The 27,193-nt window shown below is 48.7% G+C and overlaps 2 protein-coding genes across 3 annotated transcripts in view; one reads left to right on the top strand and one right to left on the bottom strand.

The window, feature by feature from the left end:
• CSRNP2 (cysteine and serine rich nuclear protein 2) overlaps nt 1–12,821 on the top strand; it is a 33,545-nt gene extending 20,724 nt beyond the window's left edge. Inside the window, exons 2-5 of the mRNA XM_074980264.1 lie at nt 2,083–2,340; nt 3,875–4,134; nt 6,757–7,053; nt 8,406–12,821. Coding sequence (XP_074836365.1) covers nt 2,190–2,340; nt 3,875–4,134; nt 6,757–7,053; nt 8,406–9,278 — 1,581 coding nt within the window. The 5' untranslated portion in view covers nt 2,083–2,189 and the 3' untranslated portion in view covers nt 9,279–12,821. The remainder of the gene's footprint in view (nt 1–2,082; nt 2,341–3,874; nt 4,135–6,756; nt 7,054–8,405) is intronic.
• A 476-nt stretch (nt 12,822–13,297) lies between these two features.
• Nucleotides 13,298–26,787, bottom strand: LETMD1 (LETM1 domain containing 1). Of its 2 annotated transcripts, none has more exons than XM_074979564.1 (9): nt 26,584–26,787; nt 24,907–25,058; nt 22,872–22,987; nt 22,333–22,415; nt 20,768–20,954; nt 19,742–19,843; nt 18,650–18,802; nt 16,594–16,690; nt 13,298–14,609 (listed from the first exon to the last, which is right to left on the bottom strand). In XM_074979564.1, the coding sequence occupies exons 1-9, from the start codon at nt 26,721–26,723 to the stop codon at nt 14,539–14,541; spliced, it is 1,101 nt and encodes a 366-aa protein (XP_074835665.1). In that variant the 5' UTR covers nt 26,724–26,787; the 3' UTR covers nt 13,298–14,538. The 2 variants fall into 2 exon arrangements, with proteins under 2 accessions (XP_074835665.1, XP_074835666.1); XM_074979565.1 differs by having other exon boundaries at nt 26,710–26,742.
• Between the last annotated feature and the right edge of the window lie 406 nt (nt 26,788–27,193).

Here is a 27,193-nt window from a genome sequence, read left to right on the forward strand (position 1 = left end):
TCTTGCAAGTGACTGCATCTTACCTTAAGGGGTGATTTGAAACCATTTGAGTTAAACTGTCACACATGGCTGTGTGGATGCTTGTGTTTTGATTGCGGCCAAGCTTATTTTCATTTAGCTTAAGTCAATTAGGATTTGGGTTAAACTAAGCTAGTGTAAGTGACTTACTTAAACTGAAATAAGAGTGTCTATGCAGGGATTTGCACCAGTGTAAGTAGGTTTGAAAACTGACCTAGCTTACTCAGAGCTGTGACTTTATTCTGGTGCAAGTATAGGAAGAGTCACTCAAATTGCAGTAAGTAAATACATATCTCATGATGTGTTTTGGTAAGTGAGTTCTTGGGTGCCCTAGAATCTTGGGAGCGGGGAGAGGTTGGAGCACTAGTCTTATAACGACCAGTTATACGAACCATTTTCCCCAGTGAGGAAGGAAGCCAGCAGGGGCAAGGAGGGAGGACAAAAACTGCATAATAAGAGTGGTCGGTGAAGAACAAGGTTTTCACATCCCAGTGCATTGGAAATGGTCCTTCAAACCATTGCAAAGCAAGAAAAAAGCAATGAATCAACTGTGATTTTGAGATGTCAAATTCTATAAACTTGGACAATCCTCAATTATTTTGTAAAATGGGTTTTGTATTTATGGAAGCTACAGGTACCTACTCTGTCAGTGGGCTTGCTAGCAAAATGCGTAGACCTCTCCAGCAGCTTTGCCATAGGCCTGCCTTCTCTACTGTAAGACTCTCCTGTAGAGTTCCAATGTCATGTTAACTATACCTGTACAGTCTTTCCATAGGCCTTGTTTTAGGAGTGATATTTTCGCCTTCGTGCAGAGCAGAGTAGACGAAGATGGCTAAATAAGAATAGAAAGCATACCTTGTTAGGTTTTGCTGATCATGTCACTTGGTCCTCTGTGAAATCCTTCGGTCTGCATAGTTTATATTCCTCCATGCATGTAAATATTCACGGTCCAGCGTATTAGTAGCTATGTGAACACTAGATCCCTTCTCTCTGTAACAATCAAAGCAGAAACTGAGTAATCCTTAAACTGATAAGAACAGCCATTTTGGGTCAGACCAGTGGTGCATATAGCCCAGTATCCTGTCTTTCAAAAGTGGTTAGTGCCAGGTGCTTCAGAGAGAAGGGACAGAACTGGTATAATCATTAAGAGATTAAGTGAGTTAGTACTACAACATGTGGAAGTCTTCCTAGACGTGTGTCTCTAATAAACTGGATATGGCTCCTTTGCGCTAGTTGGGCCATCACCTGTGTTCCATCACTTCAGTGGCTTAGATCCAGCTGATTCTAAGTATAAAGCCTGATTTGGTTTAGGCTTGCTTCCCAACTTCCTTTAGGGATTTGTGACTAAGCATGTTTCCTCATCTTTCCTCAGTTCGTGTGCTTCACACAAGATGGGAACAGTCAGCTGAGCATATCAATCCACGTGTTTTGGCATGTGATTTGTTGAGAAATAGGAAACCCAACTGACACCTTAAAGCATTAGTACCTTGAACTTCTTGAAGGGCTTCGATGTTGACAGCCCTCTGGCAAAGGAAACATAAAACCCTCCCATGGTTCTTTTGTGACACCTTGGTATGAGCTTTGGTTTAGTTCTCCCTCTAAGGCCAAGAACAAATGGGGACAGATGGTCCTAATGGTCTGTGGTAGAAAACCCTGTGGGCCACAGAGTTCTCTGTATCACTCTACTGCTTCTTGTGTTGGCTTTATCACTGAATGCATAAACATCATTACAGCACTTAGAGGTTTGCTGGTTTGTACTCTGCTGATTTTTTTCAGAGAGTGAAATGTTACTGGTGCTTGTAGCAGCAAGTTTTGGGCACCTCAGCGCACCAACTTGGAAGAACGACTGCTAAGAACTCAGCCCATTGTTCCCTTTCCAAGAAAGCATTTGGCAGCCACTGCAGCAGAACTTGCTGTAGAGATACTATGACTGCTGTACAAAGACCTGCAGATGTGTTTAGTGTAAGACCAGGGAACTAGCAATACAGACTCTTTAGTGAAGCTTTGGTGTTGATGCTGGTGGACTGCTGACTTCATCTCCCCATGCTCCTTTTTTATCCCCAGGTACCTGCTGACCCCCTGCAATAGCTCTAGGGCTAGTGTTGGAGTTCCTGCATCTGACACCCTCTCCTGGTTTATGCTCTTTGGCTCTCTATGCGAGCCAGAGACAAATGGATGCAATTGCCAGCGGCAGCCTCAAGAGGAAGTTTGAAGATGTGGACGTGGGCTCACCCGTCTCTAATTCAGATGATGAGATCTCCAACAGTGACAGCGCCGACAGCTGTGATAGCCTCAACCCCCCAAGCACCATGGGCTTCATACGTGAGTGGCTGAGCAGGTTCTGCAGTGCCACTTTGGGGCATTTTGTTTGACTTCTCAGGAGTGGACCCAACATTTCACTCCTTTCATGTGGCACAGTTTAGTTTCACTAGTGTGAGACAAGTGCAGATAATATCCAGGGGGTTGCTGGAATTCATGTTTGTAGGCTGAAAACTGAGTCAAAGGGTTCAGTATGGACAGCTTCCATTTTCTCACACTTGGGTGACCTTGCCTGACATCAGACTGTGTGGATGCTAACAAATCAGGGAGTGGCAGGCATGGATTGCATGACAAACTGTCTCCAATCAAGAGCACAGCTGAGGTGCTTTTTTCGCTTCCCTGAGCAAACTAACTCTTCCCTGAAATTCTCTGGGGATGCTTTAACATTCAAAGCTGAGAAAGTCCGAGTCCTGCCCAAGTTCCTTTCTGTCTGTCTCTCTCTTCCCTTCCGCCACACCCCAGTGGCTGAATTCAGGCATGTGTGATACTCATCTGACCCTAAAAGATGAGGATCCCTGTCGGGTACTCCAGAGAAAAGTGATGATGATGCAAGGAGTTTCATCCTGGTGATGGGAAAGGATAAGACAAAGTAGAGATTCATAGTGGCCCTCCAAACTCAAATTTACCAGCCCTATTTAAAAAAAAAAATCACTACCAACTTAGCTTTAAGTCAGCCAACTTTTTAAAAAAGTATTTTGAATTAGATAATTGCTTGTCCTGTATTATTTTATTTTATTTTATTTTTAAAGAAAAACTTGGGATTTTTCAGTTCCCCCACAGTTAATGTTTGGCAAGGTCTCCTGGAGAGGCCCAAAAACCAAGCCCTCAAACCTGTTTGGGCTCTCCACTCTCTGCACATGCTGCTTGCATCTTCAGTTTCACCCTTATTGTTTCTGTTATCAGTAATAAACCCCTTACAGTATCAGGAAGTGGGGGTGCTATCATTAAAAAAAAAAAAAAGGGGGGTGGGGTGGGGAAATCTCACTATGGGCGAAGTAAATAAACTGATAAAGTGAATGAGTGTTTCCAGTGAACAGAATTTTAGGGCATACTTCCTAGGAATCTTGAAATGGACGTGTGATTTCTCCCCTGAACACTGTCCCTCTAACCCTAACAGATGTCTACAGCCAGAGGGAACGTCCATATCCCTGGTATTGGCTTCCCTTCCCCCACTCCCCTAATCGGGTTCTCTAATGTTACTCTTGGAAAGCCCTAGGAAGGTAAGGCATTTCCACCCATGGTATTCCTCCTCAGTAAGATCCAGGGTATGTCCTGCTGTGGAAGTCGGTGGCCAGTCCTGATTCTCACAAACATCCTGCTTATCCCTCTCTAACCTGTCGTTCTTAATGACACTGTTGTACCTCATATCAGCCTAGACAGGGACGTGTGCATCAGCAACAACATGCGAGAGCAAAGCTACCAGAGTCTGTGATTCCGCCATGTCTTGGAAGAGCTACAGGTAGTAGGGGCGCAAGTAGAGCCCATCTGGAAGCCTGTGCTTTCTGCTGGTATCTAATGCTCTACTCTCTCCTCTCAGCCACCTCCATCTTGAAGCGGCAGAAGCAGCTGCGCAGGAAAAATGTGCGTTTCGACCAGGTGACTGTGTACTACTTCGCTCGGCGCCAAGGCTTCACCAGCGTGCCCAGCCAAGGGGGCAGCTCCCTGGGCATGGCTCAGCGCCACAACTCTGTCCGCAGGTACACGCTGTGTGAGTTTGCCCAGGAACAGGAGGTGAATCATCGGGAGATCCTTCGGGAGCACCTCAAGGAGGAGAAACTCCATGCCAAGAAAATGAAGGTATCCATGACAAGGAGGCGGGGAGGGCGATAAAGGAGCATAAGAGCTCAGTGACTGCTGAGAATCCTCTGTCTGGCCAAAATCAGTTGCTTCAAAGGATGGTGCATGAAACCCAGCATTTGGGCTGGCATGGGATAAGCAGTCCCCAGAGAAAGTGCCTTCTTAACACCCTCCCTCCCCCCATAACACGAGGGTTTGCCTTAAATCCTGACGTAGGTGGTCTGAGATCCGTGCCAAAGATATTTTAACATTTTTCTTATGACGCTGGCTATTCTTGTTGCTGTAAGTGTGCGATCCATTTTCAATCCTGTTTGAGCCCCTGGCGTTGGTGGCATCTGGTTGGAAAGGGGCTGCGCTGCCTGCGTGTGGTATAAACAGGAGTTCTTTCTACCTCATCTTAAATGTTACGCTCTCCTGCTGTGGCAGACTGTGAGAGCAGGCAGATTGAGGCACCTGGTTGCTCTTCTCTGTACCGTGCATGATCCTGTCGCTATTGGCATGGAGAAGGCAGACTGGACATTGCCAGTCACCCAGCCTCAGCAAGCAAGTGCCTTGCGAGGGGTGGGGGAATAGGTCTGATGGTGACTTCTGGAGGGACTGGGACCCAACTGCAGAGAGACAGCTGTAGGGACAGGGACATATGACTCAACTTCCTTGGGCTATCGCAGGCAATTTTTGTCTCCGGTCATTTACTATTCTCTGTTGTGGGTATGGCCTGTAGTCTGTCAGAGTCCTGCCTGAGGTGGGACTAGAGCCTGGTACTCTAAGACAAGATTGTGGCTGGAGCTAACCCTCCTCTCTGTCTGGCACTACGTTTTCTGCAGATTTGCCCAGTTTCCATCCACATAGAGCTGAGTCACAAAGATCCAGTGGGTGGGTACCTGGCCCCTGCCCTGAGGGAGGAGGGTGGGGGTGCTGATGGCTGAGCTTTCCTTACTGAAGGGAATGTGTCTGTCTGCAAAGTTAGGCCTTCATGGCAGCCTGCCTGGCAAACAGATACATGTTCTTCCAGTCTTTTAGTGCATGCCTCAAACTAGGCCTCTTCCCCTGCTGGGGCATGTGCTGGCAGAATGGGCTATGTGGGCCAGACAAAAAGGGTATAGAGAGACAACGATAAGGTGGTGTCTGCGAAGCACCTACAGCCAGTGCAGACCTGAGCAGGAAGCCAGTGGGCTTACATCCATAGGACTTGAATCAGACTCTGGCCCTTGCTCCAGTACAACTCCTGTCCCAGAAAAAAGGATTATGACCCCAGGGTCTGGCATGAGCTATCAGTGGGCAAGGGAGGGTCAGCACTTCCCCAGTGGCAAGCAAAGCTCTAGAATTGTCATCTCCTCTGGGAACCTCCTGGATTGCAGGGAATGAAGGCAGAGTTGCTCTGATTTCCAGGGCTCCTGAAAGGAGTGTTGTTAAACTGGAGTTATTGCATCAGGTGTCTCTCAGGAATTTTCCTTCTGCCTCCTCAAACCTGTGGCATCTCTGATGAAAGCAGCAGTCTCTAGTGAATTCCAGCAGCAGCTTCTCCATCACGCCTCCATTAGGAACCCTGATTCTCTGCATTTAAAATGGAAGCGGGGCAGAAAAATACCCCGGCTGTAGGAACACGTTCTATTCTCAGCTCGCAAAGGGTGGGGGGAACAGAGTGAAAGGGAAATCACTACTCAGCCCCATGCTCCTGTCAGCCCAATCAGGAAGCACCTTTCATTCTGTAATGGAAGAGGATTGGGAGCACAGGGTTCAGGTTTTGTTCAGCTGTTCTGGTGTGTGGTTAGGAGGGGGCTCATGTCAGCCTATGAGCCTTATCTGTAAGTTGGCTGCATTGCTGAAGCCATGCAAATAGGTTATCCTGGGAGCTGGAAGCACCTTTGCTGCTTTTCAGGCACAGCAAGCTGGGAGCACCTTGACTTTCCTATTCTCGGATCCTGCATCCAGTTCACGATGCTGCTGCTGCTCCTTTCTGCTCCTCTCCTGAGAGACCAGATATTTTGGGACATGACAGCCTCCTTTTATCTCCATGCTTGTAGAGGGTGGGGAAGGGCAGACTGTCTCCTCTAACCGGAACAGACTCCTTCCCAAGTGCATCTCTGGTGGCTTAGTGCGGAAGGTGTCCTGCAGGTTATCGCAGGATGGAAGCTGGCCAGGACCAGCAAAGGCCCGAGGAGGAGAAAACCTGGTGGAAAATCCATGTGGTGGCAGCTTGTTTGGGGCTGACTTACCCAGACCCTCCTGTGGTGTCAAGCAAAGGTCCAAGTCTCTGCCTCATGCTCCATTTCACCAGCACAAAGTGGCATTTTGGGTGAAGCCTTGGAGCAAATGGAAGAGGGAGGGGTGAAGGCCCATGAGTATGTGAGGCCTTTGCATGGGTGGGGGCAGGCAGAGGTGACTCAGTCAGATGTTGCTGTAGAAGAAAAATTGGGAGGAAAGATATTTTTTCCCCAGCATCTGCTGCTGCTGTTGAAGACCCCAAGTGGCATGGGGCCAGCTGAGTCTCCCCTTTCCTGGCAGATCACTCCTGCGAGGGCTAGTGTTAGTGGGTACCTCACCAGGCAGGTGCTGGGGCAGAACATTAGGCCTTATGCCTAGGGACCAAGCTGAGGACTAACTCTGCCTGTGACCCCCCAGCTGACGAAGAATGGCACAGTGGAATCGGAGGAGGCGGAAGGCTTGACCCTGGAGGATGTGTCAGATGACGACATTGATGTGGAGAATGTGGAAGTGGACGACTATTTCTTTCTGCAGCCGCTGCCCACCAAGCGGCGTCGAGCCCTGCTCCGGGCTTCTGGGGTTCACCGCATAGATGCTGAGGAGAAACAGGAGCTGCGTGCCATCCGCCTCTCACGAGAGGAGTGCGGCTGCGACTGCCGTCTGTACTGCGACCCTGAAGCCTGCGCCTGCAGCCAAGCTGGAATTAAATGCCAGGTCAGTTGGGGTAGCTATAGGTAGCACCAAGATCTGGCCTGATCCATTCTGGATTCTGTCAGCACCTCTCTGGCTTGATCTGTAGGCTTGAAGGCTGTGGGTTCAATTTCTGTGCCAGGTCTCTGGTTTATCCTCTGTGCTGAGCTTGCAGAGCAGGATGCAGGAGGGCGGAAGCAGCCCTTGGAAGAAGACCTGCATCTGCCTGGTGCCAGGGGTTGCTGTGCAGGGCAGCTCAGCAAGTGAAGGGGGAACGTGCCCTTCTTGCAAAACAGAGACATCTCAGGCTGAGAGAGGGTTCTTAGTTCTGCAGCACCAGTCTGGGCTGAGTACTTCTCTTCCCTGGACAGCGCTCTGGGACCTTAGAGGAATAACAAGTCAAATCCCAACTCAGTTAGGGGTAAGGAAGATTGCCCATTGGGTGGGTGGGGGGGGGGTGTTGTCCCTCCCTGGGTTTCCTTTCACTCCTCAGCAGAGATGACATTCACCCCTCCACCTCCCCCCCCCAGTCTGTTCCAGTGGAGCATGATGTGGTGTGTGTGTGTGTGTGTGGTTGGAATCTGGGTTTGGGACTAAGTGTGTGTGGTGTGCTGGCACTCTGCTCCCCCTGCTGGCTGACTCAAAAAGAACAACCAGTGGCATTCCCTGGAGAGGGGAAGTCAAAACAGCCGTGGTGGGGTGGGCTGGTGGAGATTAAGGGCTAGAAGTGGAAACTGGAGGTATTAGGGGAGTTACCTCCTGCCCCCCCATCCCACCAAACAAATGTGGTCCTTATGTCAAACAGGGATCCCTTGAATAAACAACTGGATCACCTGGATTTTCATGCATAAGGAGCCAGACCTGCTCTGTGAGTGGCCCTGCCCCTCCAAGTCATTGGGCATTGGAATCCACACCTATTCCCATGATGATGAGAAATGAGGGGAGTTCCCAATTAGCCATTCTGCCCTCAGCTGGGAGCATGGAGAGTGGTGTATCCACTGGCCATTGCCCACTGGTCCCCTGTCTGGGCCACATCAATGTGGGGCCCCCGGTTGCCTGCCAGCCCCACTGAGCCACAGGCTAGGGTGGGAAGAGGCAGCCAGATGCTTACCTTGCACTCCTCCAGGTGTAGCTGGGGATGATGTGCTCTGGGAAGAATCGGGCATTGACTTGAGGGTCTCCAGTAGGGCTAGCAGGGAATGGCGGCTGCACTTTTGGGCTGGCTAGTGGTTTGTAGTGTGAGGCAAACATGCCCCTGTGCAGGTTTCCTTTAGTTAAGGTCTGAGCCTGGGTGTTTTCCTCTGAGAGGCGCTCACATCACGATGTTACCTGATTGCTCTCCACTGCAGTCTCTCTACCTTTTCCATTACTCCCAGGTGGATCGCATGTCCTTCCCATGTGGCTGCTCCAGGGATGGCTGCGGGAACATGGCTGGGCGAATAGAATTTAATCCCATCCGGGTGCGGACTCATTATCTCCACACCATCATGAAGTTAGAGCTAGAGAACAAGCGGCAGGTGAGTCGGCCCCAACCTCTGGAGGACGAGTCCCTGCATGGCTCTGGTAACGACTGGCTGGGGACGCAGCCCTCGGAGACTCAAGACTTCCAAGAGTTCATGGCAGAGAACGAGACAGCTGTCATGCACCTGCAGACAGCGGAGGAGCTGGAGAGGCTGAAAGCTGAGGAAGACTCCAGTGGCTCCAACATAGAGAGCTTGGGAGTGTGCATCCTTGAGGAGCCTCTGGCTGTGCCTGAGGGGCTGTGCCCAGGCTTGCCCACGCCTATCCTCATTCAAGCCCAGCTTCCTCCGGGCTCGTCCGTCCTGTGCTTCACGGATGGCACTGAGCAGACAGCCTCAGCCGTGAGCGACCAGTCCTACTTGAACAATGGGCCGGTGGTGTACTACCAGGTGGACCAAAGGTCTGTGCTGGGGGTGAAGGGTGAGAGCAGCACAGAGGCGTCGGAGATGCCCTCTCCTTACATGAATGAGAAGGATCTGAGTGTCTTCTCCGTCCCTGTGGCCTCGCTGGTGCCATGCAACAGAGCTGTGGCCCCAAGCAAAACGGAGACTGGGAAAATAGCCTCCTTGTCTCTGGAGCCCTCCCCGCCCCATGAGAGCTGCAGGGCAGCCACAGCTCCTCCATTCCGCACAAGCACTCCGTCGCCTGGACCAGAGCAGGTCCCGGAGAGAGTGTGTGAGCTGCCTTCCCCGGAGGAACGCTCCCTGGGGCCTGCCGTGGCTGTGTGACCCAGCCCCTGGTTCCTCCAGGTGCTTTCTCAGATGTCTATTTATTGACAGATATTTTATTGAGTGGCAGTGGCTGCTGAGGATTATTTAATTGGTGGGGGGGGAACCAAGCTGCTTTGTACAGATGATTTAAAAGAAAACCAATGAAATCAAGCGCTTGTGGCAGTCCCTTTGAGAGGCTCTCTCTTTGGAGGGGGTGGGGCATTACCTGTATCGCTGGAGGTGCTGCTCCATGTGCCAGATAAGCGGGGAGGCTCAGCTGAGCCTCCCTCCCATCTGCACCCCGCTGCTCCCAGCGGGACCATACTATGTGAATCTGTCTGTCTGTCTCCTATAAGCAATAGTGCGAAGCTGCCTCTTGTTCCTCCCCTTCAAGCATTGAACTTGGCCTGTGGGGCAGCAGGGACGCCGTTCCATGGTTGCTTCCCCCTTGATCTTGAAAGCGTGTGTGTGGCAGTCTCCATCCTGCCTCCCATCCCAGGTGAAACTGACAACATTCCCACTGTGCCATCTGCTTTAGCACTTGCCCTCGGAACCTCCTGTCTGAACTCCTCCCTGGCAGCAGAACAGCTGTGGCTCTCCACTCTGTCCCCAGGAACTGCCACCCTTATCTTGCTCTGAAGAGAGCTTTCTATGGATCCACCACCCTCCACAACTGGCTACTCTTTCGGCATGCAACCATTTTATAAACCAACACCCAGCTTAGAGTCTTCTGCTTGTCAGTAGCTTTATCCTGCCCCCACTCCCACCCCTTGCTGCCTTTTGGCATTGCATCACCTGCCCTTTGGGGGCTTGACCGAATCCGTTACTTTTTAAGGTTCTTTTTCCAAATGTGCTGAATGTTTACTGGGCAATTCTGTGACCCACTGCCTGCAAGTGATGCTACAGGTCCTGTGCTGGGCTGCAGGCTCCCTTCGGGGGACCCACTCTTGGGACATAGGCTACTCCAATGGGATTAACCTCTGTGGAAATATGTCGGATGGTAAAGACTGGTGACCTGGTGGAGATCGCGGGGATGCCACCTGTTTTCTAATCATGTCAGCGTTTTTCTGTTTTAATTGCACAGGAAGTGGAGTGGGGAGTGGGAAAACCAAGAGCATGATCCACACACAATGAAGCTACCTGCCACCCAGGCACTTAATAGTGATCCTTTGTCCTGGTTCGCTGTTGACCGGAGGGCAAGAGGTTTGCATGCAATGGAATTGCAGCCTTGGGTGATTGGGTGAGCAGCAGCTATTCCAGTCTTTGGAAGAAATTGGCCCTTTCCCTCTAAGGGCTCTCTGTGAATTTACCAGATATTGCAAAAGTGCAATATATTGGTGGCAGAGCAGGTGGTATGCTCTGGATTTGCATCCCAGCCTGGTGCAGGGAGGCACATAATGCTCATTCTGCTAAGCCAGAGCACTTTCTCCAGAGTCTGGGGAGAAAGGCAAAACCTTGTCAAAACTGCCACGATTCCTGTCTCAACAGCCCATCAACCCTGCCTCTGGGCAGGTAACAAAAGCACTTTTCTGCCTAACCTCACAGGCATCTTTTTTCCTGTGGTAAAAAGCTGGTACAGACGCCTACCCTTTAGCCTCCTCATTTTCCTAGCCAAGAGAACATATCCAGAACCCAGCTGTATTTTTTTCTGCTCTATGCTTTCTGAAGGGCTGGGACCCACCACAACTGCAGCACTAAACTTCTGTGAAGAGCAACAATACTTTTTCAGCCTCTTGAAACTGAGTCCCTTGGAGCCAGCCTGCCTGGCTGCTGCACCAGCCTCATCCATTTCACTCCCTTTCATTACAGATTTCTTGCGTTTCCTTCTCACAGTAAGTAGCTACACTGCTTATGCATGTTGGAAGAATAAAGATCAGTCAGTGGAGGCCAGCTCCATGTTAATTCCTTGGCCTGAGTCACTGTGTGTGTTTTAGTGACTAATATTTAAAATCCACTGGCTGTCTGACTTCTTCCTGGCATGGGGAGCAGTTAGATGGGAATGTTTGTGTTCAACAAATCAGCTTTTCCTCTGTGGTTTATCATATGAACCACCTCTAGCATCCGTGTCAAGCTCAAACACAATCCCATGCCTCCCTGCTGGTGCAGTGGCACAACCCCATCACCCTGACTGAGAAGTGAATGAGGACAGCTCATGCAGGTACTGACATTTGTTCTTCCCAGTCTGTCAAATGGTGCAAATGTGGGGGGTGGGTGCTTTGAGGGGCACAAGTATTCACTAAATTCTCTATTTCCAAATTTTACACTTTGGGTTAAAGAGGTGGGTACCAGAGAATAAAGGGAGATTTCTGGCCAGCCCCCAGGGCAGCTGTCTTTTCAAAAGTGGGTCCCTAGACTGGATGCTGAATCTTACACTCGGTGCAGGTCCAGCATCCTCCCCTCTGCAGTTTTGTTGCCTTCACACCACAGCCAATCCCCTTTCTCCTGGGACAAGCAAGACCCAGGGCTTTAAAAGTCACTCTTGCAGTACGACTGCAGCAGAGCTACTAAGTACTTTTAAGTTTCACTCCCTGACCAAACAGTTAGAGACCAGCACAGTGTCCATTTGAGGCTGGAATTAACCGTTCATGCTTCTCCCTGGCAGCTCCCTTTGAAACCTTTAGCAGGGAGAATTCTCCCCCCAACATTCCAAGATGGTGCTGCCAGTGAGTAGGAAGAGGCTAGCTGAACCTGCAGGTAAAACTTAAAGCTTCGGAACCATGGAATAATCTGCACCAGTGGGAGGATGATTCCCTCCACCTTGCATGGTTAGCTGACCCAGCTGTGTGTTTTGATCAGGGGTTGTGGATTGGCCCTTTGGCAGACTGATGCTCTGTGAGGGCTTAGGCTATGTGGTCTGCTCCTAGGAGAAACAAGGCAGCCAGGCAAAGAATGTAAGTGGCTCTGTTTGGTGCCATTCAACAGAGAAAATCTTTGACACAAAAGTACTGTTCTCAATTTGTATTCAAGCCCTGCCGTGCTACAAAAACAAATGAAACTAGGCTGGGACTTCTGGTGATGGGAAGAAAGTCACAGGATGCTCAGCTACTTGAAATGAAATCGCAGAATGAATCCTAGGGCAGTGGTTAGGACAAGGGCTCTCGCAAGTAGTAAAGAACTAATAGGATTGATTCTATTTTTACACAGATACCTATGCTGTTAATGGTGCAATGAAAGTGCATTTTGGCCTTTTTTCTCCCTCTCCCCACCTCCATTGTGACACTGATGCTGGTACCACACTGTCTCCTACTAAAACACTTCAGTTAGCCAGGTAGTGAACTCTCCAGCCCATCTCCTTTCTGGTGCTAGTGAGCTGTTGCCTGTTCCCACTCATATTTTGTTTCTAGCCCTGCTGCTCTTTCTTCCTATTTAAATAGTGACGTCGCTACTTCTAACTTTTCTGGTCTCCTCTCACACACTGTATACAGGTGGAATTTTCAATGTGAATCCAAAGCTTGTCAGGTCCTCTGCATTTTTTTTGGCCTTTTTAGGTTCTTTTCATTGTGATAATGCTGTATTTAAAGAGACTATTTAAGTGTAAAAATAAAGAAATGCTCAAACTTGCATCATGTGACTTCTGTTCCCATCTCAGAGGATAAATACTGGCTAAGATAGCGGCTGGGTTGACACTACTTCTGAGCAGGGATGCGTGCTGTAGACTGACCTGAATTCAAGCAGATGTGCTAGGTTGTGAAACTAGAGAAGCAAGGTCTATTTGTGGAGTAACCATTTCATGCCTCTAGGAGTTGCAGTGTGGGCTCTGTCTGTCCTGAAGGTTTGCTAGTACTTCCACCTAAACAAAGGCTGTTTACTCAGAGTGTAGCTTAATATGTTGTTTACTTAGAGTCAGTAGATGAAAAACAGGATAGCAGGTCTTGAATGACTTGGATCAAGGGAGCTGTTAAAGTCCTATCAGGCTGCTTTAAAATCTGAGAGTAGGGCTCAGTCTCCATTATCTTAATCAGAGTTGCCAGTGCTGGGAGACTAACTGGACACCTCCCACAGGATTTCATCATAAAAAGGCACCAGAGACCTTTCATTAGTTGTTGTCTTTAATGGCATATTTATGTAAAGGTACCACAGATTTAAGACAGACATTTCGTGCATTTTTAGTGCCATAAATAACTTAAGACATTAACTTTTTTAAAAAATCCCTTAAACCTGCAGCCTCTGCCAGGAGACAGAGTGCATAGGGAGAGAACTACTGTTGACCACACTTCTGGCTCCCAAAGCCCCTCACTGAGTGGGAAGTTTAGGTCTCAAAACTGGGCAGAAGTTAAATAGCTGCAGTGACAAAGTGAAGTTGACTGTGTCCTTAAGAGGTGAATGCGGTTTTGCACATACCATTCTAGCCCGTGTGTTCTGAGATACTGGCAGTCATCTATAGAAAGGGGCCAGCACCCACATCTCCTCCTGATTCCAGGGGAAGCTGCAGACACTTGGAAGCTCTGGTTTACTTAAAGGGGTCAGGTTTAAACGTGAATGTTTCTTACTGGCCTGTGCATCTCTTTCCAGAGAGGAATGACCACAGTTCAGATATTAACAGGATGCCCCTGTGAGCTAACAAGACAAGTGAACGAACACATAGCAACTCGATATTAAGGCTTATCCCTGGCTAAGGTGACTTACTGAGCCCCAGGCAGATAGCGTGCTCTGCCCACACTGCTGCCTCAAAAAAATTCACTTTATTCCTAAAACATAGTAAAAAAAAAAAGTCAAAACAACTTAACAGGAAAAAACAAAGGGCATTGCCCCAGACTTGTGCTGGAGAAACAAGGAACCTAGATGCATAATGCCCACTGACTTACCAGTGACAACCTTCCAGGGGAATTTTACAAATCCAGAGGAGACTGGCTTTCTCTGCTTGGACAAGATTACATTTAAAGTGCCACAGTTTGAGCCTATAGCAAAGCCAAGCTAAGCCTGCTGGCTGGGTCCCAACATGGCTAGGAATTGCAGAGTCACTACCAACCCAAAGAGGGGTTAGCGTTACACATTCAGATACCACAGAACCTAATACTTGGTGTCTGGGAGCCAAAGCAGGTGGTGGAGCTAAGGTAAAGATGCTTGCAGCACTCATCTCTGGCAGGGCTGAGGAAAGGTTTTACTCTTTGATGCTGTACTGCTTAGAGATGGCTCAGCAGACAAAAAGCCAAAGGGTGTTTCTTCTTAAATTCCAGACCCCATCCTGCATTTGCAAGCAAAGCCTTAGCCTGCTGCGACGAGCAGCAGCAAGAAACAGGTTGATTGTTGAAGTTGGTGCCTGCCCAAGACTCTGCCATCACTCCTTAGCCCCAAGGTAGTTTGTGGACAGTAAGACCATGCTGTGTGCCAAGAGCGAGATCTCTGAATCTGAAAACACAAAGTTATGTTTATCTGACACAGAGCCAGCTTGCTAAAGTCCCCAATTTGAGCGTGCTACCCCATGGTCCTAGCATTTCCAGAGGTGAGAGGAAACAGTAGCAAGTGCCAGCTAAAGTAACCAGCCATTTTATCCTTTGTTTACTGCAGGGGCTCATGGGATGGCTGATCAACCAGCAGGGGTAAGACACAAGTGTTGAGGATACAGCAGCAGTAAACAGTGGTAGAGGCTCACATCTCACTGGGGCATGAGCTGCCCACTAGCCACAGCAGCATCAAGAAGGTCTGACTACAAGTTTTTCTGACATCTGGCTCTGGGTTTAGAGACCTGTTCATGCCCCTGTAGTAGACATCACCCACAAACAATGCAAGAGCTAAAAGGTTGGCATCACGTCTCACCAGCACTGTCTATGTAAGGACAAATCCCTACTTAGCTCTTGCACTGTGTCCTCTAAAGAGGAAGGAATAACACCTACACAGTACAGTGATCACAAGCCAGGGAGAGATCAGGTTCTGCAGCCAGGAATCCAGCCACATACACACAGCATTCTTGTAAAACAGACAACTCTTGCTTTTGTCAAACATGCCACTTTCTCCTCCCAGCATGAGGACTATGCAGACTCCACCACAGTATCTAGGCCACAGCTTTATGCCAGATACTCAGGTTTGCCCAGGCAATCTGCAGCAGGACCAGCTGAGAGTGCCCATGTTAAGCTTTTCTGAACCATTTGGAGTGATAATCCTGCCCGAATACAACTTGGCCAAGCCTCTTTTGGCTACAGCAGCTCAGATTCACCCTGAAGAGATTTACTGTGGTAGAGGGTCCTAAGCCATTTTGCCTCATTGGGAGATGCTCTAAAATTCCATCTCTGCCCCCCAGAACCCTGACCACTTGTGAAGGGGAAGGTGGCAGTGGGTAACTAGTACTGGCCAACTCCACCCCCCAGGTTCTGGATAAGGGGCAAGAATCAAATGATTCCATAAGAAAATCTGTTCATTTATTTGTGCGTGCAGATCTCATGGGCCTGGAGACTTTCATGCCTTGTTTGAGGCAGAGGAAGGATCACTCCGGACAGCAGTCACATGTCAGAATTAAGTATTTTAACGAATGCTACCAGTGACACTCAGGACACAGACAATGGGAGGATGGCAGTCTCACTTTTGAAAGCTAGAGCAGCTAATGATGAAAGGTCAGATGCTATAACAAATGGACTGACCCTAATCCATTAACTGGGGGGGTCCAGTTCCCCCAGGGATACAGACAGCCTCTGAACATACTCCATTTAGATTGCATTGCTGCTCAACCTTCCTAGCACGCATCACAGCCAAATAACCCCAGAAGCTGCAGCTAATGCACTGGCCTGGCCCAACTGGAGTTGTTTGAATGTTTTTTCTTGTCATAGTAACTTGTTTGAAAGTTACCCTCTTCTCCATGTATTGACAGGCAAGGCCTGCCACCAGGAAGATTCTTTAGATTGCAGTATGGTGATTCACCTATGAGGGTATTGCAGTGTGAATGTTCTTCTCTCCCATTACAACAGGCATAATCTGGGTCCTCCCGAGCCAAAGGACTTCAAAGGGACAGGTTCCAGGACACCAGAGCAAAACCCTGTCCTTATGGACGGGCCCTATGCTCAATGTCCACACAGACCAGCTAGAACTAGGTTCCAGGTCTCACATAAAATAAATGATTCAGCTTGTCCACCTCCAAACATAGAATAGCTGGAATGTGAACCTGCGGCTGCAGGGAACCTAAGAATTTCACACCTGAGGATGGAACCATTATGCCCATCTCTCCCTACGTGGGCATCTCCAGGGCTGGCTTTCAGGAAGCCCTTACGCAGCTTTGATTTTTCCATCTTGTGCATGCGCAATCTTGGGTGCACTTCTTGGGATCAGCCCTAGGGGATCTGCCCTGTACGAGGAAAGTTTGCAGCCCAGAGAAGGCCAACTGGCTGAGTGTTCCCCATCTTACCTTTCAGTTCACAGGAGAGCTTCAGCCATTGCTTCAGCCAGTTTTGGCACTCCGAGGGGCTGAGAAGGGTGGAGTTCAAGCCACGGATGTAACAAGCCTAACAACCCCAAGAAGAAAAGCAAGTGTCATGGCAGGTGCATGCAGACAGATGAGCTTTCATTTCGGGAGCCATCACTGAACTCCAGGGGCTGGAAGTGCAGCCCAGGGAAGAGAAAACAAAATGGCTTTAAACCAGGGGTCTCAAACTCACAGCCCAGGGACCATCTGCAGCCTGAGCAGTTCCAGAGTCCAGCCCACAAACAGCTGCTGGCACGTGAGTCTCCGCAGCCCTGGGAGGGTGTCCGTAACCTTCCCCCAAGTTCTCCCCCACTCCACCCTCCGTCTCCCATCACAGTCCTTCCCTTAAGCCCTGGGCATTACCGGGGGTCCTGGCGCAGGTCCCCCTGCCCTCGCTGCAGTGGCAGGAGCTGCGGGGAAGCAGAGCAACGTGCTTCACCGTGGCAATAGGAAGCAGAGTGCATCCGCCCCAGTGCAGGCTGGCTTGGGAGATGATGGTGGAGCAGAGCAGGCTCCCCTGCTGCAGTGAGAGCAGGCGGGCCCAACCCCTGCTGCTGACCCAGGTTGCGCAGGGCCCTGCAGGCGAACCGGATTAGGGGGACCATCTCATGCAGAGGAATGTGGGGGCAGCCACCACAGGGTCTCTGCCAAAGCATGGCGTGCAGGCAGCAGCACAGAGCTAGCAGCGGGAAGCCACTCTAACCCCACGGCGAGGGGGCGTGGCCTTGCAGATGGGACCAGAAGACATTGTGGGGAAGGGAAGATGTGTGGGGAGACTGCCCTCTCCCTGAGCCCTGCCAGACAGGGCTGCCTTTTGGCCAATAGGACAATCTGAGGACTGGTGTTGGCCCTAAGGTAAACTGAGTTCAGCATCTCTGCTTTAAACTAGGGGCTGCCCTAGTCTCTAGTCAAATTTAGTACAGTCCCAATACTGCTCCACAGCAATCTAGAATCACCAGTGTGTTCCATCTGCTCTCCTACGCCTAGCGTAACCTTACAGTGGAGACCGACAGGTGGGGAGCCGTGTATTCCAATCCTGTTCTGGCCCTCGCTAGAAAGATTCCTTACACGGCTGCTTTATATCATCTATGCTGTTGCAAGTGAAACCCTAACATTCACTCTAAGGCATTCCCTTGTGCAGGAAGTACTGCAACTCTAAACCCCTTTAAAATGTGCTTAGGGCTCTAGTCAATTTCAGAGGCAATACACAGGTGCTACTCCCACATTCCCCCCATTCAAAATCTCTGCTGAATCCCTACTGTGAAGCGTATTCACAAGGCAGCAGGTTTATTTCCAAGGGAAAGAAATGGGCTCAGTTAGTTTTTGGGGGCATTTGGATCAATACAGGTTTACATGGACCAAAACACCATGTAGTTTCTCTACTGCAAGCGCTTAACACAAGCTGGTATGAGAAAAGCTTCCTCCTCCGTCCCTCACCACAGGGAAACATGTAGAACCCTGACCCTTAGCTCCACTCTTTGCCCTCTACTGAGAGGGTGTTATCTGTGGGGCCCAGGCAAAGGATAGCTATCCCTCCCCCCGACACACGCTCATCAGGGAAACCTACTGATTTGTCCATCTCTTCTTGGCTCAGTGGGCATCACTAGAGCAGAGCAATTAAACTCAGTGAACCCCTTTCCTCTCCCCTCCCTGCCCCCAAACATTAGCAGCAGAACAAACACAGCCCACTCCCATGAGTCTTTCTTTACTTCAGGGGTGATTGTGTCTTTCAGGAGCGCAAGAGCAGGTCCTACTGTTATCAGCAGGGATCTGAGCCTAAGTAGTATTTATTTTATGTGCATGGAACAGGAGGAACAGTGACTGATTCAAAATACAGCAAATCCATCTCCACTGCAGAGAAACTGCCACCTAAGGCTCTGTGCTAAAGAGCGAGAGAAAAAACCGAAGTGTGTCTAGTTCTCCCAAGCAAGATTCTGAGAGCCTGTATTTTTCTAAGCTAGCTAGCACAAGGCATAAGGTGGGGGGAACTCAGTCTCACCACTTTCACTTCCTCATCAGACAGATCGCTCACTCCCAGCTTCAGCATGGCTTGGTCCAGATGCTGCAGCTCCATCAGGTGGCTCCGCAGCCGGTATCTCAGGAAGATGGTTGGCAAGTGAGGAGTCAAGAACAGGACACGGCTCAAGGCTTTCTGAGGCAATGAGTGAAAAGGAAGGCAAGAAAAAAATGTGACATCTCAAGGAAACCTGGTACGATTCCAGAAGGGAGGCACAGCCTGCCAACCTGGACAATGAAGCGCATGAAAGTGGGCACTGCAAAGGTAGGAGAACCAAGCAAACCCTGGGCTCTGACCCAGGCTATTAGTAATGGTCTTCCTTGGCAGGTTCAGGAGATGAGGTTATTCCTGACTAAGAGCATCCCCCTGACCAATCTTTACAGCCTTGCTGTAGAGCGTAGGAGGCCTACAGCAAGCAGCAGAGTAATATGGCAACAGTTGGCATATTACACCTCAGTATTACCCCTCCAGTATAGAAAGGATGAAGATGCACTGGAGAGGGTCCAGCAGAGGGCAACCAAAATGACTAGGGGGCTGGAGCAGAGGACCTACATGGAGAGGCTGAGGGTGTGGGGCTTATTTAGTCTGCAAAAGAGAGAGGCAATTTGTTAGCAGCCTTCAACTTCCTGAAGTGGAGGGTCTAAAGAGGATAGAGAGAGAGAGACTGTTCTCAGTGATGGATGGCAGAACAAGGCACAAAGGTCTCAAGGTACAGTGGGGGAGGTCTAGATTGGATGTTAGAAAAAACTATTTCACCAGGAGGGTGGTGAAGCACTGGAATGTGTCACCTAGAGAGGTGGTGGAATCTCCATCCCTACAGGTTTTTAAGTCCCGACTTGACAAAGTCTTGGCTGGGATGATTTAGTTGGGGTTGATCCTGCTTTGGGCAGGGCCTGCACTAGATGTCCTCCTGAGGTCCCTTCCAGACCCAGGATTCTATAGGAAGAGGGGATTATGGAACAGCAGGCTCCTGTGGCAAGATGCTTGGTGACACTTTAGAGTGCAACATATTGCCTTTGTCCTCATCATCCTTAATCACTAGCACAGGCAGCTTCTGCAGGGAGAGGCACTTACCACTTGCCAAACGCGCAGCCTTTGCAGGCCGAATGGATGTCCTGAAAACAAGCTTCTCACAGCCAGGAGCTTCGCCACCTCTGGGTGGGAACCGCTCTGTACCTGGAAGAGCCACAAATGTTTTTGCTTGTGATTAGAGACCTTGGTACACATGGACAGATGAATCATCAGACCCCATCTACTGAGGGCTCAGCAGGATCCCTGGAAATCCATCCTTGCCCAAAAGGTGAGCTGCTGACTTTGTTCTCCTGGCATGTCTAAGCCACAGTCGCAGCACAGGGATGCCAAGTGTTGCCCTATTACTCTGAGCCTGCAGCAAAGCAGAAATGCCTCTGCTTGGATGATCTCAACTGAATTACTTTAGACCAGTCTAGGTGACCACACTCACTGCTCCCACCTGGGAGTTTCTCACCAAATCAATGCAACCTGGACACTCTTCCACCTCTTGTAAGGGGATTTTGCTTGTGAGGCATCTTCCACTTCCCACGCTGGACTCCTATGTGCCTAGTAGCATAGGTCCAGCCCTTTTACCTCTTAAGGACCTTTGGATTCGTCTCTCTAACTCCCTAGTGCAGAACAGCTCCAGAAGGTTTCCTTTTTATGGGGTTAGAACCAGGAAGATTCAAGGGGATTTGTCTGCTCATATACAGCAAGTGAAGTGGAGGAAATCTGGATGGCAAGAAATGAAGACTAGCTCTTCTTAAAAAGGATTTGATATTTTGGATGACCCATGAACATGGTCACAATCCCCATCAGAATCTGAGACCACGTGGTGATCTAAACCTGCTCGGTTTGACACCAATTCTAGGAAACTCAATGTTTCAGATGTAAAAAATCCCTCAAATTATGGGCCAAACCATGCAGTGTCGCCCATAGAGCGTAGCTGAGCTCCCAATTTGATCCCAGGTCTCAACAAGGCTAATTCATCTGCCAGAGAGGTTATAAACTAATGATAAGAAGCAGCTGATGTTATGGTGTTCCAGGTGAATTGTCCCCATAGGGACAAAGAGGCCCTGTGTTACATACCTTGGTGCAGAGCTCTTGCATCTGGTCTCGGAGCTGCTGATTGGCTAGAAAACGAGTCACCTGCTCTAAGCCATCAATTATTTCTGGGTACACCTCTAGCCGCATGCCGTGATAAATGTTCAGAAACTCAACATGTTGCTTTGGGGTCCAGAAGTGGCGTATCAACAGTTGCCTTGGGAACAAGTACCTTGGAAAGAAAAGATCATCCAGAAGAGACATGTTGAGCTTTGCAGACAGGGACACTGTAGGTACACAGAGTCCAAAAGGCAACTCATGCGCAGCAGCCATAGGCCACGCAGGTGACCTAGCAATAGCACCCTGACCAACAGCAAACATGCTGGGCCTGGCCCCATGGCTACTGCTCTGCCTGTGCTGTGGCAAACCACAGCTTGATTCCCAGGTCCTGCTGTCCAGATCTGGAAGCTCCAGGAAAGTGACACACACAGCCCCTTATACTGGGAAGAGCCTGCGTTTCAGTCCAGTTAAAGAGCAGCATGAATGAGCTCCAACTGGTCCCATCTAGACCTTGGCTGTGACCCAGAGCCACTAGTATGCAGGTATAAAGATCTCCAGAGCTCTGATGATGTAGAAACCTCACTGAAATTAAGTTCTTAGTTTACATTAAGATGGTACATGAATAATCTGACAGTCATTTGGCTGTACTGCATCATTAACTACAGAGCATGACATAGTCTAGCCATGACTGTGCAAGGAGTTGGCGGGAAGGGGACAGGGTCACTTAGCTGGGTGGGGTAGCCAGAAGAGAAGTCAGATAGGATGGACGCATGTGAGGAGGCCACTTTTTTTCAGCCAAAAATGCACAAAACTATTTTGCATCTGAGTATGTCTTTGTAGTGATGAGCACCACATAAATGGCAACAAAGTTGGCACTACACTTAGGGTTAGAAAGACAGAACTAAGGACTTGCAGAGGCAATAGAATGCAGCAGAAATCTCTGAAAAAAAACCAGTGCTGTTTGGTTTGTTCATCTGATTTCTTTTTTGCTACAATGGGCCCAGAATATGCACTAATGAAGTGAGAGCAGAATGTCCCAAGTGATCCAAGGCACTGGATTTTTACAGAGGTTAGTACAGAGACGAGAACTTCAATTTCTCCCTTCCATACAGATTAGTTCTGGGGGAAAACATACAGATGCCGTCAAGCTCATGAGGTCTCAGTAAGGATCTGTCTGCAGACAAACAAGTTAATGATTCTTTCCTCTTGTGATTACTCAGTTTAGACAAACAACTGGAGAATTACCTCAGAAAAAATAATCAGACTCCAGTATTTTCCTTGAATATCAATGTAACTAGCTGATACAAAAAAAAAGTCTCTAGCGGAACAAAGACAGCTGCTCTGTAGCAAACCCTCTCATCAGACAGCCAGGAATAGTACAAATGTCAGTTGAGAGACAAGAGGAGAAAGGAGCCCCAAGAAAAAGATCTGCTCCATTGACTAATCACTTCAGTTACCACCTCAGCCTCTGCCTGATCACGGTTCAGGGACAGGACTCCGAGTCAGGCTTGTCAACAATTTTTTAAAAGCTTGGTAAAGAACATACTTACATCAGCACGAAGACCAAGTAGTTGGCAAGAGGCGGAAGGGAGAGAAGCCCAATAGGAATGGCCTTGATCATATCCCTACGAAACTGACCAAAAATCAAAACAAACACAGTTATGACTTGCTAGCAAGTTACAACAATGCAGTTAAACTGACAGACCATCTCAGGTCCGTCAGCAGGATTCCCTTGCTCTGAATAAGAAATGCTGTGTGAGTGGCGGATCATTATAGCTGAAAGCAAACTGACATGCTGCCTCGGGTTAAACACCCAACTTTGTAAAGCCACCATGCTTTGGGGTAGGTGTGTTTAAAGTGTGTATCTTGACCCCTCTCGTCACAAAAAAACTCTATCCAGTGCCAAATCAGATCCACCCTCTAAAAGCAGGGCACTCCTGCTCAGTTCTGGAACCAAAGGGTTGTGTAAGTCACTAACAACATTAATAATTAACAAGAGTGTAATTAAAACATTTGATCATTTCTGAGAAATTCACTGTAACTTACAAATACCAGAGTAAAAACAAGAAACCTGAAAAGTAAACCCCACCTGTCTTAGTCTTTCCATCTCTCTGTACGGAAGCTGATGAAAATCAATCTTTTGAAGGGACATGTTTAATTTTATTCTTCTTATTTCTTTTGCTTCTGAAAACAACGTCCGAAATCCTGTACAGAATACAGATGTTACCTTCCAGCCTAGAGTTGTGTTCAGCCTCAGGAGATCCCTTGACAATGTCCCTCACAATCCCATACATCTTTATTTAGTTGGGCTAGTGCAATACAACACAAGTGGATACATACATTGTACATCATCTTATCTAGGCTATGCTCCACACAGAGTTATACAGAGAATAGAAGGGGCTGAGAGTTAAAAGAGAACAGTGACTGGAAAATGCAGACTCTAACTTAAGCCATCAAAACTTCAGCAGCTCTTCCAACTTTTTGCAGCCCTGTGCAGAATGTGAGTGTGTACTTGGCTGATCCAAAATCTTTAGTAGCACATTCTGCAAGCTGTATGACAGGATTTTTGGAGGTGGGTGTCTGTGTAACAGGGGATGGTATGTACAATTACCTGATTTCTCTGTGCACATAAAATTTTGACTATAAATCAAAACATGAAGTGCAAGAGCAGATCAAACCAAAGATCTACTCAATCTGATCTCCTGCTTCTGTGTCAAATCACAGCAGACATTATGGAGGAAGGTATAAAACCCACAGAATGGGCACTCCTGCATTAACAATTTATGCACCAGAGAAGTTATTCCTCGGTTCTAAAACATGGGCAAGATTTATCAAAAGTCCCTAAGAATCTGTCTCCCTTCATTCCTTTGAAAAGCCCAACTTGTACACTCACCCTAGAAAAGAAGGCATTCACTATCCATACAAATGTTTAATTCTTTTTCTTCTGAATCCTACTAAGCGCTTGGCTTTAGTCTGTCATGGCGATGACTTACTGAGTTATTTATGCAGTTTGTGAAATATTGATTTTAAATCCATTGCTTTTCAGGTGCAGAGGGTGACCCCTTGGTCTTGAATTGATACTAAATAAACTTACCAAAGTTATTTTATATCCAGCTGTTACATCAGCTTTTATCTGTCCGTTTTATAAGTAGTCAAACTTTTTACTCTTCCTCATATGAAAATGTCACTTTTGTTGCCAGTCACAAAATCTTTCTGCTTTGCCTTTTAATGATGGGGTAACTAAAACTGGACCATTTTAGGGGGAAGATGCCTCCTTACTACCTCTCACTTGGGTATGCAAGTCTTCAAACGTCACATTTAATATCTAGTCCTAATAATCTGACCTGGCCTATGCAAACAACCTGTCATAGATAAGCCCAAACGGAAGCTATTGTGATCATCTTATATAACACAAGCCATAAGGTTTCCTTGAATTAACTCATGTTTGAGCTAGAGTATGTCTTTCAGAAAAGCATCCAATCTTGATTTAAAAATTAGCAGTGTTGATGAATCTATACAACCGTCTATAAATTGTTCCAATGGTTAATTACCCTTGCTGTTAACGTGTGCCTTCTTACCTGTTTGAGTTTGTTTAGCTTCAAATTCCAGTCGCTGGCTCTACATTAATTGTTATTGCTACAATGTTAACTTAACAACTAGCCATTTTCAAAGTAACGCTGCCTGGGAGGTCAGACTCAAAATTTAGATTTTTGCAAGAAAAGATTTTGCAGAGCTTAATATAAGTTGTAAGAAGTTTTTCAATTTCTTAAAATTGTCGTCTGCATAGTGTTAACTATCTAAAGAGCCTCAGCCTAGCTTGTCTATTTTCAGTGTCCAAAGCTGACTGAAATGTCATGCACAAAAGGTAAAGAGCCTGCATAAGTGATAAGTAAATGCTATGTTAAGGCTCCATGTTTCAGATGCTTAAGGGACTTGAAAATTTTGCTTTAAAAAATTACACCCTAAAAATTCTCTCTTGTGCAATAAGAGACTATTCATAAAAGAAAAAAAATAAGGTGACTTTTAGTCTTACAAGGTCCTTTAGGTAACAAAAACTAGGCTAAAATTGAGTCTGTGTTTTGTATAAGCAGCAAAAGAAACCATTTTTCCCATTCAAAACCTACCTTTCAGAAAAGTTGAATACAATACATAGAAGCTGGGGAAGGTTCTTTCCAAAAAGCTCTCATATTTTCCATTTGCATATTTGAATTGTGATACAACAGCAGCGAGGAGGGCTTTGGGATTTGTCTTTGTAGAGAGGCAGCATGCTGGGTGCCTGCAACAAAAAGTAACTTGCAGAAAGATTTTAAGAAACCAAGTGTTCTTCCCATACCCTCTACAGCAAGGCTATAAAGAGGAAAGTATACATACTCCAACTAACCAGCAAAGCCCTGTGGGGACGTAACCTCCAGCTGAAGCCATCTGATGGAAAGCCTCAGTAGCTGTGCCAAAAAAAACCCACCACTCACACAGTGAAGAAGATGGGACAACACTCTATAGCCATTTCATTTTTGATGTGCTGTAGTAACAAAGACTCTGCAGGACAATTTCTGTACTATGCACCACAGCTCTCAGATTCTGTCTTATTTCATTTGCACAACCGAGGGCAAAATTTTACCCCATAATTGCATCTTAGTTAACAATTCTGCTACTCATGCCAGAGCTTGAATAGAGTCCAACTCTTTTCCATAGCAGTCTTGGGCTCTGGGGGGCCAACAGAAATAATGCTTCTGATTAACACCAGTATGAGTCAGAGACCAGTTAGGTCAATTGTGTCTGGGATGGAAATAGTCTCCGAAGAAGATCCTGTTACAAAAGGGTCTCAGGAAGCTTCAGCGGCTCCTAAATGTGTTGAACGAGGTGCCCATTTCCATGAAATAGCTCTCAGCTATGTGTTGCCAGCTAACAAGTATCCAGTAGCACCAGGGAAATGCAGCCAAACAAGAGGCAGAGTCATCTACACAACCACCTGGAAAAAAATACTGACATCCAAAGATTCTGACAATATCAGCTGTCAAACCCTCCCCTACCACAACAACCCAATCCCAGGGTAAACTGGTCTGAAAAGACAGACGCTAATCAGCACAGCTGAACTAGCAAGAAGGATCTTCTATAAAGCAGGGAGCCCACAACCACAGTTAGTTGGACGCGACGGCAGCACAGGTGGACGAAGGTAACAGGTACAGCTGAGCTGACAACATGCAGCTGCCAGCACAAAGGAAAAGGGCTAATAAACACGGCTGGCTAGTTGTAGAGAATGAGCTGATGGCCATGGCTGATAATAGCAGGGCTGGAGGCAGAGGAGAAAGGGCTGATGGCCATGGCTGTATCATGGCAGAGACACAGAAGAGAACAGACCCATGAGCATGGCTGGCGTAAGGGAGGCCAAGTACAGAGGGACGTGCCACTGGGGCAGAAGCACAGAGGGGGAAGGGCGGCTGGGCATGGCCGGTATGGGGAGGGAAGGGGTGATGGGCATAGTTGGCACCAGGGCACAGGTGCAGAGGGGGAAGGGGTGATGGGCGGGGGGTTGGGCGCACAGGGGAAAGGGCCGATAGGAACGGCTGGGTCAGCGCACGGGAGGGCACAGCTGAGCTGTCACCATGGAGACCAGCAGGAGGCGAGCCAACGGTTGCAGCCACCAGCGGTCGGGGGGGGGGGGGGGGAGAGGGTCAACGGGCACCGCGAGGAGGGGCCAACGGCCGCACCTCCTGTCGCCAGGAGACCCTGCCGTGGGAGGGGCCAACGGCCACGGCTGGCAGCGCGGAAGGGTGATGGCCCCGCCTCCCCCCCGACCGCACCTCAGCGCCCGGAAGACGGGGGCCGGCTCGGGCGCGCGTAGGAGCCGTCGCAGGCCGGTGGCGGGGATGGTTACGGGCCCGAGGCTCAGAAGCCCCCCGCGCAAACCGCCCCGGCAACAGCCCAACCTGGACAGCGCCATCTTAGCAACGGCGCCAAGGCCATCCCTGCGGCCCAAAGGGCAAAGGTTATCGCGCGGCTTCGCGGGAGGGGCGGGGCGAGGCGGGAAGGCGAACCCGATCGCTGATTGGGTGGAACTCCGAAAGGCGGAGCCTGCCCCCCCGGCTGGCACGTGACTAGAGGCGGACGTGCGGCCGCTCAGGTAGAAGCATGTGAGTCGAGGCGGAAGTGAGGGATGGGGGTAGGGAGGGCAGGTCTCTCTCTGGGTAGGGGGCTGAGCCTGGGCCCCTCTTCCTCCTGCTCACACATGGTGTAGAACCATAGAATACTAGAACACTGGGACTGGGAGGGACCTTGAGAGGCCATCGAGTCCAGCCCCCTGCCCCAATGGCAGGACCAAGTACTGTCTAAACCATCCCTGATAGACATCCACCTAACCTGTTCTTAAATATCTCCAGCGATGGAGATTCCACAACCTCCCTTGGTGATTTA

Source organism: Carettochelys insculpta, chromosome 29, assembly GCF_033958435.1.
Source record: "Carettochelys insculpta isolate YL-2023 chromosome 29, ASM3395843v1, whole genome shotgun sequence".
Taxonomy (NCBI): domain Eukaryota; kingdom Metazoa; phylum Chordata; order Testudines; family Carettochelyidae; genus Carettochelys; species Carettochelys insculpta.